We start from the raw sequence: 16,204 nt of genomic DNA on the forward strand, positions 1-16,204 counted from the left end.
AGTGTTTGCAATATGGACATACGAAACCATTAACTGTAGAAGGATGTTTTACCGCGAATATATCCGTGAATCAAAGAAACATTGAAACTGAAATTTTTGTCATTGAAGAAAAAGGCGAAGCCTTGTTGAGCCAAAACACCTCAATTGAATTCGGGATTTAACGGGTTTCCACAGACAGTAACATCAATTATGTGGATCTTAAAGATGAAACAAAGAACAGACTGAAAAATAAGTTTCCGAAGTGTTTTGAGGGTGTCGGGAAGCTGAAAGATTTCCAGTTACACATTCCACTGAGAGACGACGTTGATCCAGTTATACAACCGTTACGTCGGGTTCCGTATGGTCTTAGGGAGAAATTAGGAAAAGAGTTAGATAATCTGGAAAAATTGGACATAATTGAAAAAGTTGATTCCCTAAGTAAATGGATCAGTCCAGTCGTTGTAGTTCCAAAGAAGGAAGATTTTAGACTATGAGACGTGCACATGAAACAGTAATTCGTGAAAGATATCCGATACCGACAACAGAGGAGGTTTTACAGGATTTGAACGATTCAGCCGTATTCTCCAAGCTTGACATCAAAATGGCGTACCATCAAATATAACTGGATGAGCAATTAAGGGAGATTACCACATTTATGACTCATAAAGGCATGTATCGTAACAGACGACTTATGTTTGGAATCAACTGTGCACCAGAGATTTACAATAAGGTTACGTCGCAGGTGTTAAGTGGTCTTCAAGGTGTGAACAGTATCTTTGATGATATTATAGTCCATGGGAAAGATACGGCTGAACACAACGTCCGGTTAGAACTTTTATTGACGAGACTACAGGAAAAGGGTCTGACCTTGAATTTACAAAAGTGTCAGTTCAATGTTACACATTGACTTCATGGGTGTAGTTTTGTCGCAACATGGTGTAGGACTAGCAGACGACAAAGTGGAAGCAGTTTTGAAAGCCAGGGAGCCGCGGAATGTATCAGAAGTGAAAAGTTTTCTGGGACTTGTTAATTTCAGTTCGCACTTTATACCAAATTTGGCTATGGTTGCAGAACTTTTGAGAAAATTGACCAGAAAAATGAACCTTTCGTATGAGATGTTGAACAACAGAAGAGTTTCGACAAATTGAAAAGTTGATTATCGCAAGCACAGACTTTGGGTTATTTCAATCGAAACGACAAAACGAAAGTTATTTTTGATGCAGGACCTGTAGAACTTGTCTGTGTGTTAATACAGGAAGATAGTAAAGGGAGTCTAGAGTCATCATGTGTGCAAGTAGGTCATTGTCTAGACTTGAAAGGAAATACTCATAGACGGAAAAAAGAAGCTTATGCTATTGTATGGGCATGTGAAAGGCTGCATATTTATTTGATCGGTACAAACTTTGAACTGTTGACTGATCGCCGAGCTGCTCAGTTTTTATTTTCGGCAAAATCGAAACCGTGTGCTAGAATCGAAAGGTGGGTTTTGAGGCTACAACCGTATACATATACAGTAAAATACATTCCAGGAAATATGAACATAGCTGACTGTTTGTATCGATTATTACCAGAACAGGAAGTGCAGGAAGAAAATGAAAATTCCATGTGCACAGAAGAATACATACGATTTGTTGTAGATGAAAGTACACCGGTTGCCATGAAGGCAAGTATAATTGAGCAAGAATCTCGGAAAGATTCTGAATTGACAGATATTCAGCAGTTACTGAAAACTCGCAGATGGTACGAAGTGACAAATAAATAGTATTTGCCAATCAAGCATGAACTCTCATCTCTTGGGAATTTAGTACTACGATGTACACGAATTGTCGTACCAAAAACACTGAGACATGAAATTCTTGCTTTAGGTCACGAGGGACATTCAGGACTGGTTCTTATGAAACAGAGACTCAGATCAAAACTATGGTGGCCAGGAATGGACAAAGACATTGAAAAGTTCTGTAAGGAGTGTTACAGTTGTCAGCTTGTTGGTCAGAGTCAGAAGCCTGAACAAATGAAAAGGCATGAATTACCATCACAACCTTGGGAACATTTGAGTGCAGATTTCTTAGGTCCATTGCCATCGGGACATAATCTTCTGGTCATTGTGGACTATTACTCGAGATGGGTTGAAAAAAATATTTGTACTGAAAACTATTACATCAGATAAGATAATCCAGTGTTTCAAGCGATTGTTTGCAGTACATGGTCTGCCTATTTCGATTCAGACTGACAATGCACAAAATTTCAACAGCAGGGAGCTGAACGAGTATCTTGAAACTATAAACATTGAACATAGAAACACAACACCGTTATGGCCACAGGCCAATGGGGAAATTGAAATCCAAAACATATCCATCATAAAAAGAATACGAATCGCTCATGTGGAAAAGAAAAATTTGGAGGAGGAATTACAAACTTACCTCATGATGTACAGGTCGACACCACATACAACTACAGGGGTTTCTCCAGCAGAAATGTTGTTTCGACGTAAAATTCGTACAAAAAGTCCGGAAATCTCTGATTACGATCAGCAAGACCAGGAAATAAGGGACAGAGACAGCGAGGAAAAAGAAAAAGAAAAAATATATGCCGAAGAAAGAAGAAATGTTCGCGATTGTGATATTCATGATGGTGATTTGGTGTTGGTAAAGCAGAAAGAGCAGAATAAATTATCAACTCAAATAATCAAAATCATATGTCAGTATTAAAAGGCAAGGAAATAGTGCCATTGTGCAGGTAGAAGATGGGGCCTGTTATTCGCGAAATGTGTCTCATGTGAAAAAATTCAATGCCGGTAGTAAAAATGTCGAGAAAGTGTCAAATGAAGAGAACTATGAATCATATTAGAATATTCCAGTTAGTAAAGAATTAGATTCAAGTTCTCATGATCAAAATAAGTCTGTTAAGTCTAGTTCTCAGTTAAAACAAGTTTCAGTGAAGAAAATGTTGAAAGTTCATTTGAAAATGTTGAAAATTCATATGAAAATGGAAAAAACTCAGATTCAGTAATTTCTGGAGAAAGGGAGGTAACACCAGTGAAAAAAAAACAGTTGAAACTGTTCAAAGGGAAACATCTCCAGTGAGGGCTAATACAAGACTTATACGTACGCGCAGACTGCCACCAAGATATTCAGATTTCGTTATTGGTTTAAAGTAAACTGTTTTGTATAGAAATATATACATGTATGATATAAACAGATAAACTTGGTTTATCAAGTGATTGATGTAATACATGACATGTATTGAGTTATGTGAAGACTGTTGTCAAGCATATGAAACCAGTTTATTGAATTTTGACTTTATTATGTTGATTGTTCATACATGGTAAACTGTACATGTGTAAATTTATAGCGGGTAAAAGGTATTCATCAAATTTTGATTTAAAAGATTTAACTTAGATAAGTATCTAAATTTAAGATGTTTTTCAAAATGTAAGGTTTCACAATTTATAGGGTTTCTAATCTGTTTAGTATAAAAAAAATGCTTCACATTTTATAGGTTACAACTTTCACTACTGGTATTGTAATATTGTACTGTATCAGATTTGCTTACAAAATGTGTTATTGAAATCTTATGTTAAATGATACTTTAATATCTAATTTGGGGAAGAAATGTAGTATTGTGCATATAACATATAAAGGGAGACAACTTCTCTGGTCTTATCTTGATTAGACATTGTATTACATGAGTTATCTTTATTGCATACTGTTCTGTAATATGAGATAGAAGAGACAGTAAAATGTGGACAGCATGACATGTTGTATGTTTTTAATTGACTTTACGAAGGTTAAATCCTGTTTTATAGGATTCGAGCCTTGTTACATAGTGTCACAACAGTACACGTAGTTCACGTCTATAGCTTTTGTTTCCGTTTTTTCTTTCTCGCTTATACATTTGTTATTGTCTACGACCCGGGGTAGTATCACTCCATATGCCATATTACTATTATAAATCATGACAACAATCTATCATAAATGTGATAGTTCCTATTTATATCCATTACGAATACATGTAATGTATATTCATGTTAGTCTCTCGAAATTATGTTCCTGTTTATGTACACTGATACAGTTATAGTGTTATAAATAGATTTTGGATTTCCAATACTCAAGAGAAATGCTATAAATATATAATTGGAAAGTCCTAAACCAGTTACTATAACTTGATAATCGAAACGAATTAGTATTGAATTAGTATTATTATTATCATACCTGAGTTACAGGTAGGAATGTATGTAATAAAATAAGTGGCATTGTGTTGTATAATTCTATCCTTATATGTAATGCGGTGTGATACTAAAATTCTACTTTATTATTTCTCTTTGTAAAAGTATCGAATATCTACCTTCAATTAGATAAAAATGATATATGTTTGTAAAAACTCGAAGGAATTGACTTTAATATTGCCCGTATCGTAAAGAGAAATACTGATTTGTTTCTGTTTGTTTAGATTTGTTTCTTACGCGTATTTGGTGAGATGTTCTTTTTATATTCAGTTGTAGGTTAATGAAATGTTTACCTACACAGGATTATATTGGAAATCAATTAATTGGAAGGGAGATTATTAGGGCAAAATGCCAACTTATGCTTGGTAGGCTTATCTATCTTGATATAACGAACTGCACTGTATATTTTTATTTTGTCTCTGTTTATCTATCTGTCTATTACGATTTGCAGATTAATAATTTTGAAAACGAATGGAGATAACTAAAGAGAAGGGTACTTATTCTTTCTCGCCTGATACGGCTGGTGTATATTATATACTATATATTCAGAATGATATGATTTGTAAACATGTTCCCAGTAGACATTTGACGTCGGTTAGACGTCGCATAGACGTCGGAGTCCGACGTCGGATTAACGTTGGATTTTGGTTGGATTTGCAAATCGTTTAGACGTCGGATCCCGACGTTGGCTAGACGTCGCAATTTGACCATTTTCCAACCTAGATCGAACCACTTTTCAATCAAAATGTTACCAAACTTTCAACGTCATTTGCAAGCAAACAAGTAATCAACATATTTGTTTTATCATCTTTATTTCATATATAGCGACTTAAGTCTAATATAAGTCCAAAAAGTAATCCAGTAATTGAAACTTTCAAGTTTTGTCATTTTTGCATGATTCCTCATCTCCACTGAAGTTTCCACCTGAAATGCATACAATTTGGCAGTTTCATCATTTCGTAAAAATAGAAAACTTAGAAGTGTGCTAGTGTTAGTACTAAGAACATAATTGCTACGAGCAAAACAAACACGTTATATTTTAAATTCTATAACAAATCTTTTAAAACTTCGTAAAATGTAACGAAGTTCGTTGATAAACGCAATTGCTCTTTAAAGTAACAAACAAAAATGCATAAATCTTTGAAAAAATACGGAACATTTATAACTTCAACTATTAAAATTGTAATTTTTTAAAAAAATCTGTTACTCACGTTACGGATCCCTTTGTGCAGTTTTCATAAATGTGCTCTATCTTATCCCAACATATATCAAATTACAGGAAGGCTGTGTAAACCGATGCAGGCTTATCTCGCGAATGTATGACTAATAGACAACATGTGCCAAGCAATATTGTATCATAATCAAATTAATAATAATTCATGTGCGAATGAACTATTATTTATAAGCGCATGTCCAGGTCTTTATAATAACAAGTAAATATCTTTAAACTATGCTATCAAACTTATTCCAGTTAGATTTATAACTAAAAACATTTATCAGACTTTCTATCCAACCTAACCCCAACGTCCTCTAGACGTCTAACTCTGACGTCTGTTAGACGTCGTGGATATGACGTTGGTTAGACGTTGGATTCAGGTCACCGACGTCGCGACCAAGATCCTACGTCTAACCAACGTCGGTACGACGTCAGGTGTCTACTGGGTTAATTCATTCATGGGAAAATCAAGAGTATTATAAAATTGTTCGCGTAGGTGTTTTTTCTTGTAATATTGCCAATCTGATGGTTTTCCGGACTGGATAGCAATTCGCTTTAAACGATCACGTTTCCGAGATGTAGTACGAATAAATAAGTTATACCAAGGTCTGTCGTTGGGGCGGATTTGTATAACTTTAGTAGGAATGTGTGTTTTAGCTAGATCTAAAAATGTTTTTTCGAAAAAAGATGTGGCTACGTCTAGAGAGTCTGAGTTAAGAGCTGACCAATCTCTGGCGTTTATCGAGTTATTTAACTTTTCAAAATCGGCTTGGTGGTAGTTCCACACTCGGCGGGTGTAACATGTCCTGGCCTGGAAATTGCTTTTTACATAAACATAAGTACCAAAGTTATCACTAATATTTGACGGCGTTTCAAGAACTCCACAATCCAGTGGTAATAAAGTATTTGTTTATGCAATTACATCAATTAAAGTGTTTGTACTGTGTGTTATTCGAGTTGGTTTATTAATTACATTTGTCATACTATTAAGAATAAGTATGTCTCTGAATTTACGATTTGTTACATTTAACTGATCTTCGTTTATATCGCCAACTAAAATAATATTATCTGATATTTCTAAAGCCTGATCCACAAGAACATCACATCTTTGCCAGAAGTCGATAGCAGAGTTTGGTGAGTTGAATCTTGCTCAGATATTACACGTAAAATTCCTCAGCTGTTACAAAAATATAAAGAATAGTCTATCACATACTTATACAATGAATAAAATAAATAAGTAGTATATTAAGTTCTACAAATCCTAAACAATATTGGAAAACAGTAAAAATGCTGGTCAAAGAAAATTCTAAAGCCGAAGAAGAAATTCCGCCCCTTGAAAACAAAAATCATGACACAGCTATTTCTTACGTAGATAAAGCTACATTTTTGAACGATTACTTCGTGTCAGTAGCAACTCTCGACGATTTCAATGCCGTTCTACCTGCGTTTGTTGCAAAGTCTAATACAAGTCTTTTACTATTGCTAACGTAGTTGTCACCATACCTGTGGGCCTGATGGTATTAGTCATAAAATGTTAAAGGGATGTTCGAAAACCATAGCTAAGCCATTTTGTATTTTATTCAATAGATCTCTCACCTTAAATAGATACCCGTCTTCTTGGAAAATTGCTAAATGTAATGCCGCTTTATAAGAAAGGAGAAAAAATCTTTACCATCTAACTATAGACCAATTTCTTTGATCAGTTGCATAGGTAAAGTAATGGAACGAGTGATTTTTAAATATTTGTACAATCATCTAAACTCCAATAATCTTATATATAAAAATCATTCCGGATTTCGTCCTAGACACTCCACTGTATACCAACTTGTACATATATATAACCAGACCTGTACATCTCTAGACGAGAAGAAAGCAACCTGTATGGTTTTCTGTGATATATCGAAAGCTTTCGACCGAGTTTGGCATAAACTAGTAGGCCTTATATTTAAACTGAAGCAGTATAGTATTTCAGGAAACTTGGTCAATTGGATAACAGATTACCTGGAAAATAGATCGCAAAAAGTATTTGCAGGGCGATCGTTTTCAAATAGTAGGTTATTAACTGCAGGCGTACCTCAAAGATCGGTCTTGGGCCCTCTTTTATTTCTTGTATACGTACATGATATTGCTGATTCTGTTATAAGTAACGCTAGACTATTCGCTGACGATAGCTCACTTGCTATATCTTCACCAGACTCCGTTTATATAGAAACTGTTATAAATTCAGATCTAGAACAAAATTCCAGTTGGGCAAATCAATGGCTAGTAAAATTCAATCCTTCTAAAACTGAAGTCATGTTTTTCTCCTTAAGAGATATAGCTCAACCTTTGTTAACCTTTGGGATAGCTGTACTCAATATGAAAAGAACACTATAGAAAAACTTCAATATGAAGCAGCTCGCATTGTTACTGGTTTGACTCGTTCCGTCTCCATTCAAAATTTATTAACTGAAATTGGCTGGATTTCTCTTGCAGACCGTAGAATTATGCAGAAATTAATATTAGCGTATAAAGGAAATAACGGACTACTTCCGGATTACCTTACAGACATTTTTCCACCAACAGTTCACAGTTGTAACAACTATGAACTTAGAAATAACACTAATCTTGTAACATTGCCTAGACGTCTCGAAATTTACTCAAAATCAGTTATACCCGATTCAGTAAAACTATGGAATAACCTTGACCTTCCGACACGCAACACTAACACAAATCTTTTAAGAGCAAATTTAAGAGTAAATTTAAATCTCCAATTGTTCCGTCTTTTTATCTAATAGGAGAACAATTCTATAATGTAGTTCAAACTCGTATTAGAAACCGATGCAGCAACTTAAACAATGATTTATTTTATAACCATTTACGAGACTATCCCGACTGCTCTTGTGGACATGGTATTGAAGATGCGGAATATTTCTTTTTTAAATGTAGCCATTATGACAATGCTCGCCGATTGTTATTTATTAATACTCGAAGATTCCATCCTCTTAGTACTCACAAATTACTTCACGGAATTGATTCACTTACTATTGAGGAGAACAAATTTTTGTTTTTAGAGATACAAACTTATATAAAAAATACACATCGTTTCCCTAGCACTGCATCCTGATCGTTTGACTATATATCTGTTTTGAGGGCTATTGGTTGGGCAGGGTTTGGGGATAGGGCAGAGGATGCGATGAGGTGCACTGATTGATTTTACGCTTGTCTGTGTTAGTTTTAAATATTGTTGATTTTTTTTCGATTGTTTATTTTTCTGCTTTTCTTCTATTCAACTTACTATCTTAACCCTTCTACTATATCAGTAAGTTTATATCTGAAAACTATATTTTTGTTAAGCATATAATTTTTTTTCCATTCTAGTCCAAACAAATATCCGCCACTTAGTTTAATCTAACATTAATTTGACAGCCAGGGACGGACCAATTTCTAATTATGGCAAAACTTGTGGTCCAACCCTTTTGTATTATCGCACATTTGCAAAGTTACTGAAAATTTCTTAATGTAAATAGTAATATATGTCTTGATGTAATGATCGTTTGCTGTTGTATATGTATCTGTATTATTATTGTCTTGATGTACATTTACCATACTGTCTTGTGTGATGATTACAATAAAATATGAGTAAACTAAAATTAATTTTTCTGACGTCACAATTATTACGTCATAACCTTAGACGACAAAGCGGCGCGCTGGAAAGAAATCAACAGAAGTCAGGCGAATATTTGATGGATATCGTCAAGGACGTACAACGTAATCCTTGATAAAGTGTGAAAATGGCTGTCTAAAACAGTGATTTGTCCATAAAATCATTGTTTGTCGTTTAGATGCGTATTATTATATCACTCGGGCTTTATTGCATCTCGGGCTTTCGCATCTCTACTCCAAACAATGATTTTATTACATGACACATTCCTATAAATAAAATTTTCCAAAGAGTTAACTTCCTTAATGAAATATGATAAAATGTTTTTTTTCCATAAGCGCTGTGAACAAAATGTGTGACGGTGTATGATTCAAACTATCCTATAGATAGGTAGATAGATAGATAGATTTATTCAGGTATAAGATCATATATACAATTTAAGATTACAAATATCGCATTAAGTAAGATAAGTTTTGTAAGATATTTAAAAATTCTAAAACTAACATGTGACTACATTCACATAATATTACTTAAACATAGATAAAAAAATACGAATAGATAGTTTTATAAAAGTTATAAAAAAGACAATGATTTAATAATATTAAAAATCATAAAAAAAGTTATTTCAAGTTTAGACGTGCTTCCTAAATTATTCTCCGCTGATCTTATACCAAGGATAACCCATGAAAGTAGCTTGAAGAGCACTTATTTGGGGTCCTCATAGCCTTGAACGTAACTGATAACCTTTACACATGACTTGGAGAAGAAGGAAGACTGATGTCATATAAAGCTTTTTTACAAACACGCACGTAGTAGGATCTTATTACTTATTATGATTTTGAGATCCCACTGACATATATAAAATTTTTTGGCTATGTGTATTTCATACATATGCGTGGTTTGTGCCTGAAGTATGCTGTTTTTGAAAGTATTGCTGCTGGTTATAACTGCAAGGTATTTATTTTTTATTTTAGTAGATATTTTTTTTTTGTATTTTGTTATTGTTGAGTTTAGAGCTGAACTGAAGCAATTTAGGTTATATGCTGATTTTTCCAGCCATCTGTTCATGGGAAATTGTTCAGGATTTGTTTCAGTTATTGGAGGGCCCCTAGGTGGTTCAATGTCAGCGACCATAACACTCGGTTACAGCTAAAGGCCACAGATAATAATAACTTTATACCAATATTAATATAAATGTTTTTCAACAGATAGTAGATTTTTTAGAGACATTTATAATTTCTATATTTGAGCTAAATTTGTTGTATTTCAAAATAATTGAATTAAAATACTTGGTTATTTACTTTAATATCTGAATCAGTAAATACCTTTTTAGTATTAGTTTACAAATGTATATACATAGATATCACATTACTTTTCGTGGGACAAAGTTATTCTCCCACGTAAACAAATTCATTTAGAAACTGTATTCAACTAAAAACTAAACCTGATCATTATATTTACTTTTAGATACACATAAAAATTATTTGATTGCTTTTTTCCTTGAAAAGATTTGGTCAGTACAAAATCGTTACTGAAAAATTTTAAAAGTGGCGTGCATAAAAGATTATACTCATATTTATAATACACTTTGTTGCGCTGTAATATGCCAATTAACAAATTGTCATATACAAATGTACTACATATTAAAGACCACCAGGACTAGTATAGTCATATGTATACATTGTGGTTCAATATTTTCTTTTTAGCTTTACGATGCTTGATTACACAGTTTTCATTTTTCATATTAGCTTCTATAATACCTTTGAGAAAATGATAACTGATTTACGGAGTAAATGATGGTAGTTTCTGCGAAGTTTATGCTATGAATTACACTATAAATTGTTGGTTTCAATATCAACAAAAAATAATAAACATTTGACCTAAACGTTTTTTTTTATTATTATTATTCATAATCCCTCTACGCGAAGTGCTCGGGTTAAGCTACTGTGATTAAATCACCAGTCTACAGCAACTGTCCGTCAGTCCACTCTTTTCTTCGAAATACATCTCCTCTTAAATCTGTAGTAGAAAAATTAATGAAGTTAAACCTATATGTTTCTGATTTTAAAATGATTTTACACAAATGTGCCTTTGGCGACACTTGTGATTGGTCAAATTATTCCGATTATCAGAGAGCTAAATAAGAAAATATCCCCAAACAATGTTTCCTAAACCGCTCGTCTGATTTTGAAATAATTTCGCAGAAATGTTTCTGTGACCACCTACTAAAATTGTTCATTGTATCTTACTTTGTCAAAAATGGCAACCAAATCTAAGAATAGAAAAATCTTCGCACGCCATTTCCTTCTGAGAAATCATTAGTCTGATTTTGAAATATTTTCAAGTAAATGTTCCTTTGGTGACCGCCTACTAAAGTTGTTAAAAGTCATCTTGATTTGTCAAAACAAAATCATGGTGCCAGGGCGGGTTTAGTTTTTTACCCATTTGACTCTATGGAAAACTTTAAATATCTTCTCAGCTGAATCTTCAGCTCAGATTTCGAAGTTATTTTACAGAAAAGTTTCGTTTTATACCTGTCTGAGCTAGGAAATAGGGTCATAATGGACCTTTTTCTTACTAATTTCTATCATTACATTCTACTATATGTTTGTTTTTGTGTGTATATTCTGCATTTAAATGTTTTTGGACAAGATAAAATGCACAATATACACACGTTTCATTTCGTCTAATTATTGTTTTGTTATAATTGTTTGACAATTTTGTAACTTTTTCTCTCTCTCTCATTTAAATGAGTATATGTAACAGTGAACAGCAGTATTATCAGCTGTTAAAGACTAATATTTGGTTTATGAATTTAGATGTTACCGTGGTGTATATTTGTTGGTGTTATTTTATCATGATTGCCTGTTATGTCTGTGATGATCTACAGTTTTATTTTAGCTAATGTAATTAAAATCACTATTTCAAAGCACCATATTTAGAATATTTTTTGGATACTTGGAAAAATAATACACAGGTTATTAGAATTACTGCTATAATTTTTTTTCATAGAACTACAATGTATATCTTATTGTATTTGTGAATGTTGTTTGTTTTACATTATCAGTAACTTTTATTACAGGACCGTTATTGCCGGATATTGTACGCAGTCATATAACTGTACAAAAACATGTTCCACAAAGGTAGTGAGCTACACTAAATGCGGGTTTATTTGGGTGGGTAGATGCACCAGACACAGGTGAGCAAAGATAAACAGTACACTTTTAAAACCCATATTACACCCTAGTCTTGCCATCACGTCATTGTATTTATTTGTTAACCATTCCCGTTATAAAATTTCGCCGTAAATCAGATGGTTAATAAACGGTTTCTGGCATATGGGATTAAGAATTTCCACAGTATTAAAAAAGCAACATTTATCAGACTAAATAAATGAAATGACACTCTTGTTTGTTATAATTGTGTGCGCTTGAGAAATCTTGAGACAAAAATGAATGCGTGACGAATGTTTTTCAAAGGAAAAACAGAAACTAATTATATTGAATTTGGCTAGATAGGCGACATTACGGGTTTGGTTTCAGGCGCCAAGCCATATTTATTACAGTCTCGCCCGACGTTATCATTCTTAAAATACAAAATGGAGGAAGTTATAACAAAACACAAAAGTTTCAATTTTAACCATTTCTTTCTGAAACATTGTTAAACCTTATTTCCTTTTCGGCTATTCAAGTTAAACAAGACTTTAAAAGTGTAAAATAACTGAATCATTGCTCTGTATTTTACACTGAGTCATGAATTACATTTCCATTGTATAAGAAGTGATACAGTTTTCTTACTTAAATTTTTGCATTACATCTATGACACTTGGGTTTCCATGAAATGTATAATATTCATGAAAATATCTCGGTTAAAGTCCTTGTTATATCTGAACTAAGGTCAAGGAAGACGTGTTTGAAATTTGAATGGAGGTAAAATAATGCGTATCAACTTCGGCAGTTTGGAAACAAACACTGGCTGTATTGTAATACAATACATTTTTTGCTTTAAGATAAATATGAAGAAAAATGTAAAAGTGAAAATGATTCTGTCCAGATTTCAATTAAGACTCCGCAAAACAAACTCAATACATAGATGTAGATGACATTTGGTTATTAAGAATAAGTCATTCTGAATATGTGGACATTTTATCTATACATCGGAATTGGATAATGTATTTTCTCTTCTTAAACTGATTTTAGATATCATTGCATGTAATGAATGTGCAAATATATAGAGAATATTAGGTTACTGTCTTATAAATTTAAATTTATTAAGTGAGTCGGAGAAAATATAAAAGTCGAGGCTCTGCCGAGACTTTTATTTTTTCGTAGACGAACTTAATAAATTTAAATTTATAAGACAGTAACCTAATGTTCTATTTATCTTACCTTCAGATCTAAAATCATTCTTTAATTAAAATTCAAAATTTACCACCAACTAGATCTGAGTCTGTCTTGCACAAAAATTAATACGCCCCACCATTACACAAACAGGTCTTTAAAATAAAAATATTATAAAATTAGAGCCGAAAAACAAAGGCTAACCTTGTTCTGCGTTGTGTCTGACTTCTCTGGTTTGCTGAACATTAAAGAATAATTTTAATTTGCTGCCAAGTGAAGTTTTGTCCGAAGTTCAGTTGAATGTCGGATTGCCCATCCTCACCAAGCAAACGATTGACGAGACTTATATACACGCCATATCGCCGCTTGACAAAACGAATAGGCAAACCGTTTCCTCGAAGATTTTATTCAATAACACTCCATTACAGATGCAATATACTCCTAGATTGACGAGTAGAAAGCTAAAATTCTGAACAAACGCTATACAGGAGTCACTTTCCGTTTCTCCGAGCGTTTCCGTTATATAAACTTTTTGTAGTAATTGCAAGTACGGTATGCATACACAATACATTTGTGATGGTCTCACATACCTAATAAAAGCGCGTTTATGAAAATTATTGCATAAATATGTCTTTTAGCAGTTATTCTCAAAGACAAGATGGCGTCGTTTTAAAAAAAAATCCAAAAAGTAGTCCGCCAAGCTTTATTTAGTCACTGACCAGATAAAGCAAAATTTATCTGACCCCTTGATTTTTGCCTTTATTTTTTGCATGAAGGTAGGATAAAGGACACTACCCTTCCTTGTATTTAAATATTTTCATCTTTTAAAATGCCAAATATTAGCCGACTGCAAAACAAGTAGACCTTTTCGTACTTACCTGTAGACCGCTTCGGTAGCCTAGTGGTAGAGCGTCCGCTTCGAGAGCGGGAGGTCGTGGGTACGATCCAGGTCTCGTCATACCAGCATTAAGGGAATAGTGCTAGGACTGGTCAGCCCAGTGTCAGTATAATGTGACTGGGTGGGGTATCATGCCACGTGTCTACGGCGTGATATTCCAGTGAGGCAGTGCTATAAAACTGGGCATTGTGCTCACTGCTACAAGTAGACACCGTCGTTTATATGACTGAAAAATTGTTAAAAAAGAAGTTAAACCACCCGAACACACACACACACACAGACACACACACACACCAGTAATTCAATCTACTGGTCTTTAATACCGGCCCATTTGCAAGTTTATTCACTCCTTCATATGAATTATGAATGCAAAATATAAATATTCTAAACGGAATTAGACTAACAAACACAATCTAACAGTAAATATGTTTAACTTGATACCTTCAAGTAACCAAAAAGGGATTAAGAACCATAAAAATATTGTTTGTTGATGGGAAGGTTCAATCTCAATTAGCTCTTATTTCAAGACGTTTCTAATACCACATAACCCCGCTTGAGTTTTACATGTAAAAATAAACATTTTCTATTTGTTAGCATTAATTCCATAGATGTAAATCCATTGAATTAACTTTTGTTATCAAACAGGGTGGTTTACGTTGTCTGTGACGGTACGTGTTACAAGCAGGGTTGTTGTCCTGGATACACTGGGAGCAGCTGTGACACACGTATGTTTGTTTTATTGTGTTTTTATTTCAACGAAAAAAAAAGACCAACCTCTACATTACAACTTTGTCTTTTTCATTTCAATGCAATTGTAATCAGCTGAAAATTATTCTTAATTTTTACAAATCTTACGTGCAAGTGTATTTCCTTTCGTTCGAATGAACATTCGTTAACTATTGATTTATTTTTGAGCTCGCAAAGAAAACTCAATTAAAGACCCAACACAACGTAGTGACCGCCTTTTTCACAACACGCACTTCATCCTGACATTACAGTTCAAATCACTACACTACAAAATTGACAGATCAACAGTTTAATGCCCTTTCTGTGTAATTGTATTGTCATAATTTTATATGCTATTTTTGTGTTCAGTCAATCATTTTTTGTGTCCCCCATCCACACTGTCCAAAGAAGCATTTGCGTTGGCGGGTGGGGTGAAGGGGCACATAGAGTTGCCCTAGTTCTTCCGTCTCTCCGCACGGCCGGCTGTCCAAATGTGTGTCGTGCATATCACAAAATGATTTGACCCAGAGACACCAAACCTCACAGGATTGTAACTTAGCATATGAAGTTGTGCATCAGATGTTTTTACTAGGATCTCACACAGCAAGATCAGATATTTGCCCCTGACTTGGTCCAAAATATGCATAAAAAGCCCTAAACGTTTGTGTCGCATGTATTTCAAAAAGTAATTGACTTAGGGTTATTAAACCTTAAGTTACAAGAATATTATGCAGCACGTGAGGTTGTGCATCTGGGGTTTTGTTAGAGATTTCATTAAGCCAGACTAGAGTAATGGACCTTGACTTTGTCAAAAATACAAATAAAAGGGCCTAAAAGTTTGTGTCAAACATATAACGTTTTTACCTAGGGTCATGAAACATAATGACAATACTATTCAGCATGTGAAATTGCCGGTCCTTTTGGGATTTCTGTCGGTCAGACAAGAGCTATGTTCTTTAATTAAGCGGGAAACAAGTTTGTGTCGCATGTAGCTCAAAAAGTATTTGATGATCATGAGATTGTTATATAGCATAAGAAGTTGTGCACTTGGTGTTCTGTTTGGGATTTCTCCCAGCCATCCAGAGTTATAGTACTTGACTTTGTGAAAAATCCACAAAGTGCTTAGAAGTTTGTGTTGCATATCTATTAAAATATTTGAGCTAGTGTCATGAAACCA

General features: G+C 33.8%; 2 protein-coding genes across 2 annotated transcripts in view; both read left to right on the forward strand.

The window, feature by feature from the left end:
* Positions 1–649: 649 nt before the first annotated feature.
* LOC128552226 (uncharacterized protein K02A2.6-like) lies at positions 650–2,687 on the forward strand. The gene is made up of 3 exons (XM_053533254.1): positions 650–839; positions 1,551–1,726; positions 2,205–2,687. Exons 1-3 carry the CDS (start codon positions 650–652, stop codon positions 2,685–2,687), a joined length of 849 nt encoding a protein of 282 aa, XP_053389229.1.
* Positions 2,688–9,882: 7,195 nt separating this feature from the next.
* LOC128552227 (neurogenic locus notch homolog protein 1-like) overlaps positions 9,883–16,204 on the forward strand; it is a gene marked incomplete at its 3' end in the record, with an annotated part of 35,071 nt that continues 28,749 nt past the window's right edge. Inside the window, exons 1-3 of the mRNA XM_053533255.1 lie at positions 9,883–10,017; positions 12,146–12,262; positions 14,947–15,026. Coding sequence (XP_053389230.1) covers positions 9,977–10,017; positions 12,146–12,262; positions 14,947–15,026 — 238 coding nt within the window. The remainder of the gene's footprint in view (positions 10,018–12,145; positions 12,263–14,946; positions 15,027–16,204) is intronic.

This window comes from Mercenaria mercenaria, unplaced genomic scaffold (genome assembly GCF_021730395.1).
Source record: "Mercenaria mercenaria strain notata unplaced genomic scaffold, MADL_Memer_1 contig_2177, whole genome shotgun sequence".
NCBI lineage: Eukaryota > Metazoa > Mollusca > Bivalvia > Venerida > Veneridae > Mercenaria > Mercenaria mercenaria.

What these genes read in the sequence shown, in the direction of transcription:
- LOC128552226 (XM_053533254.1), top strand. Translation starts at nt 650, where the DNA reads ATGTATCGTAACAGACGACTTATGTTTGGAATCAACTGTGCACCAGAG. An exon ending in GACGAGACTACAGGAAAAGG is followed by an intron (nt 840 to 1,550) that starts GTCTGACCTTGA and finishes GATTATTACCAG; the next exon opens with AACAGGAAGTGCAGGAAGAA. An exon ending in AAACTCGCAGATGGTACGAA is followed by an intron (nt 1,727 to 2,204) that starts GTGACAAATAAA and finishes ATTTCGATTCAG; the next exon opens with ACTGACAATGCACAAAATTT.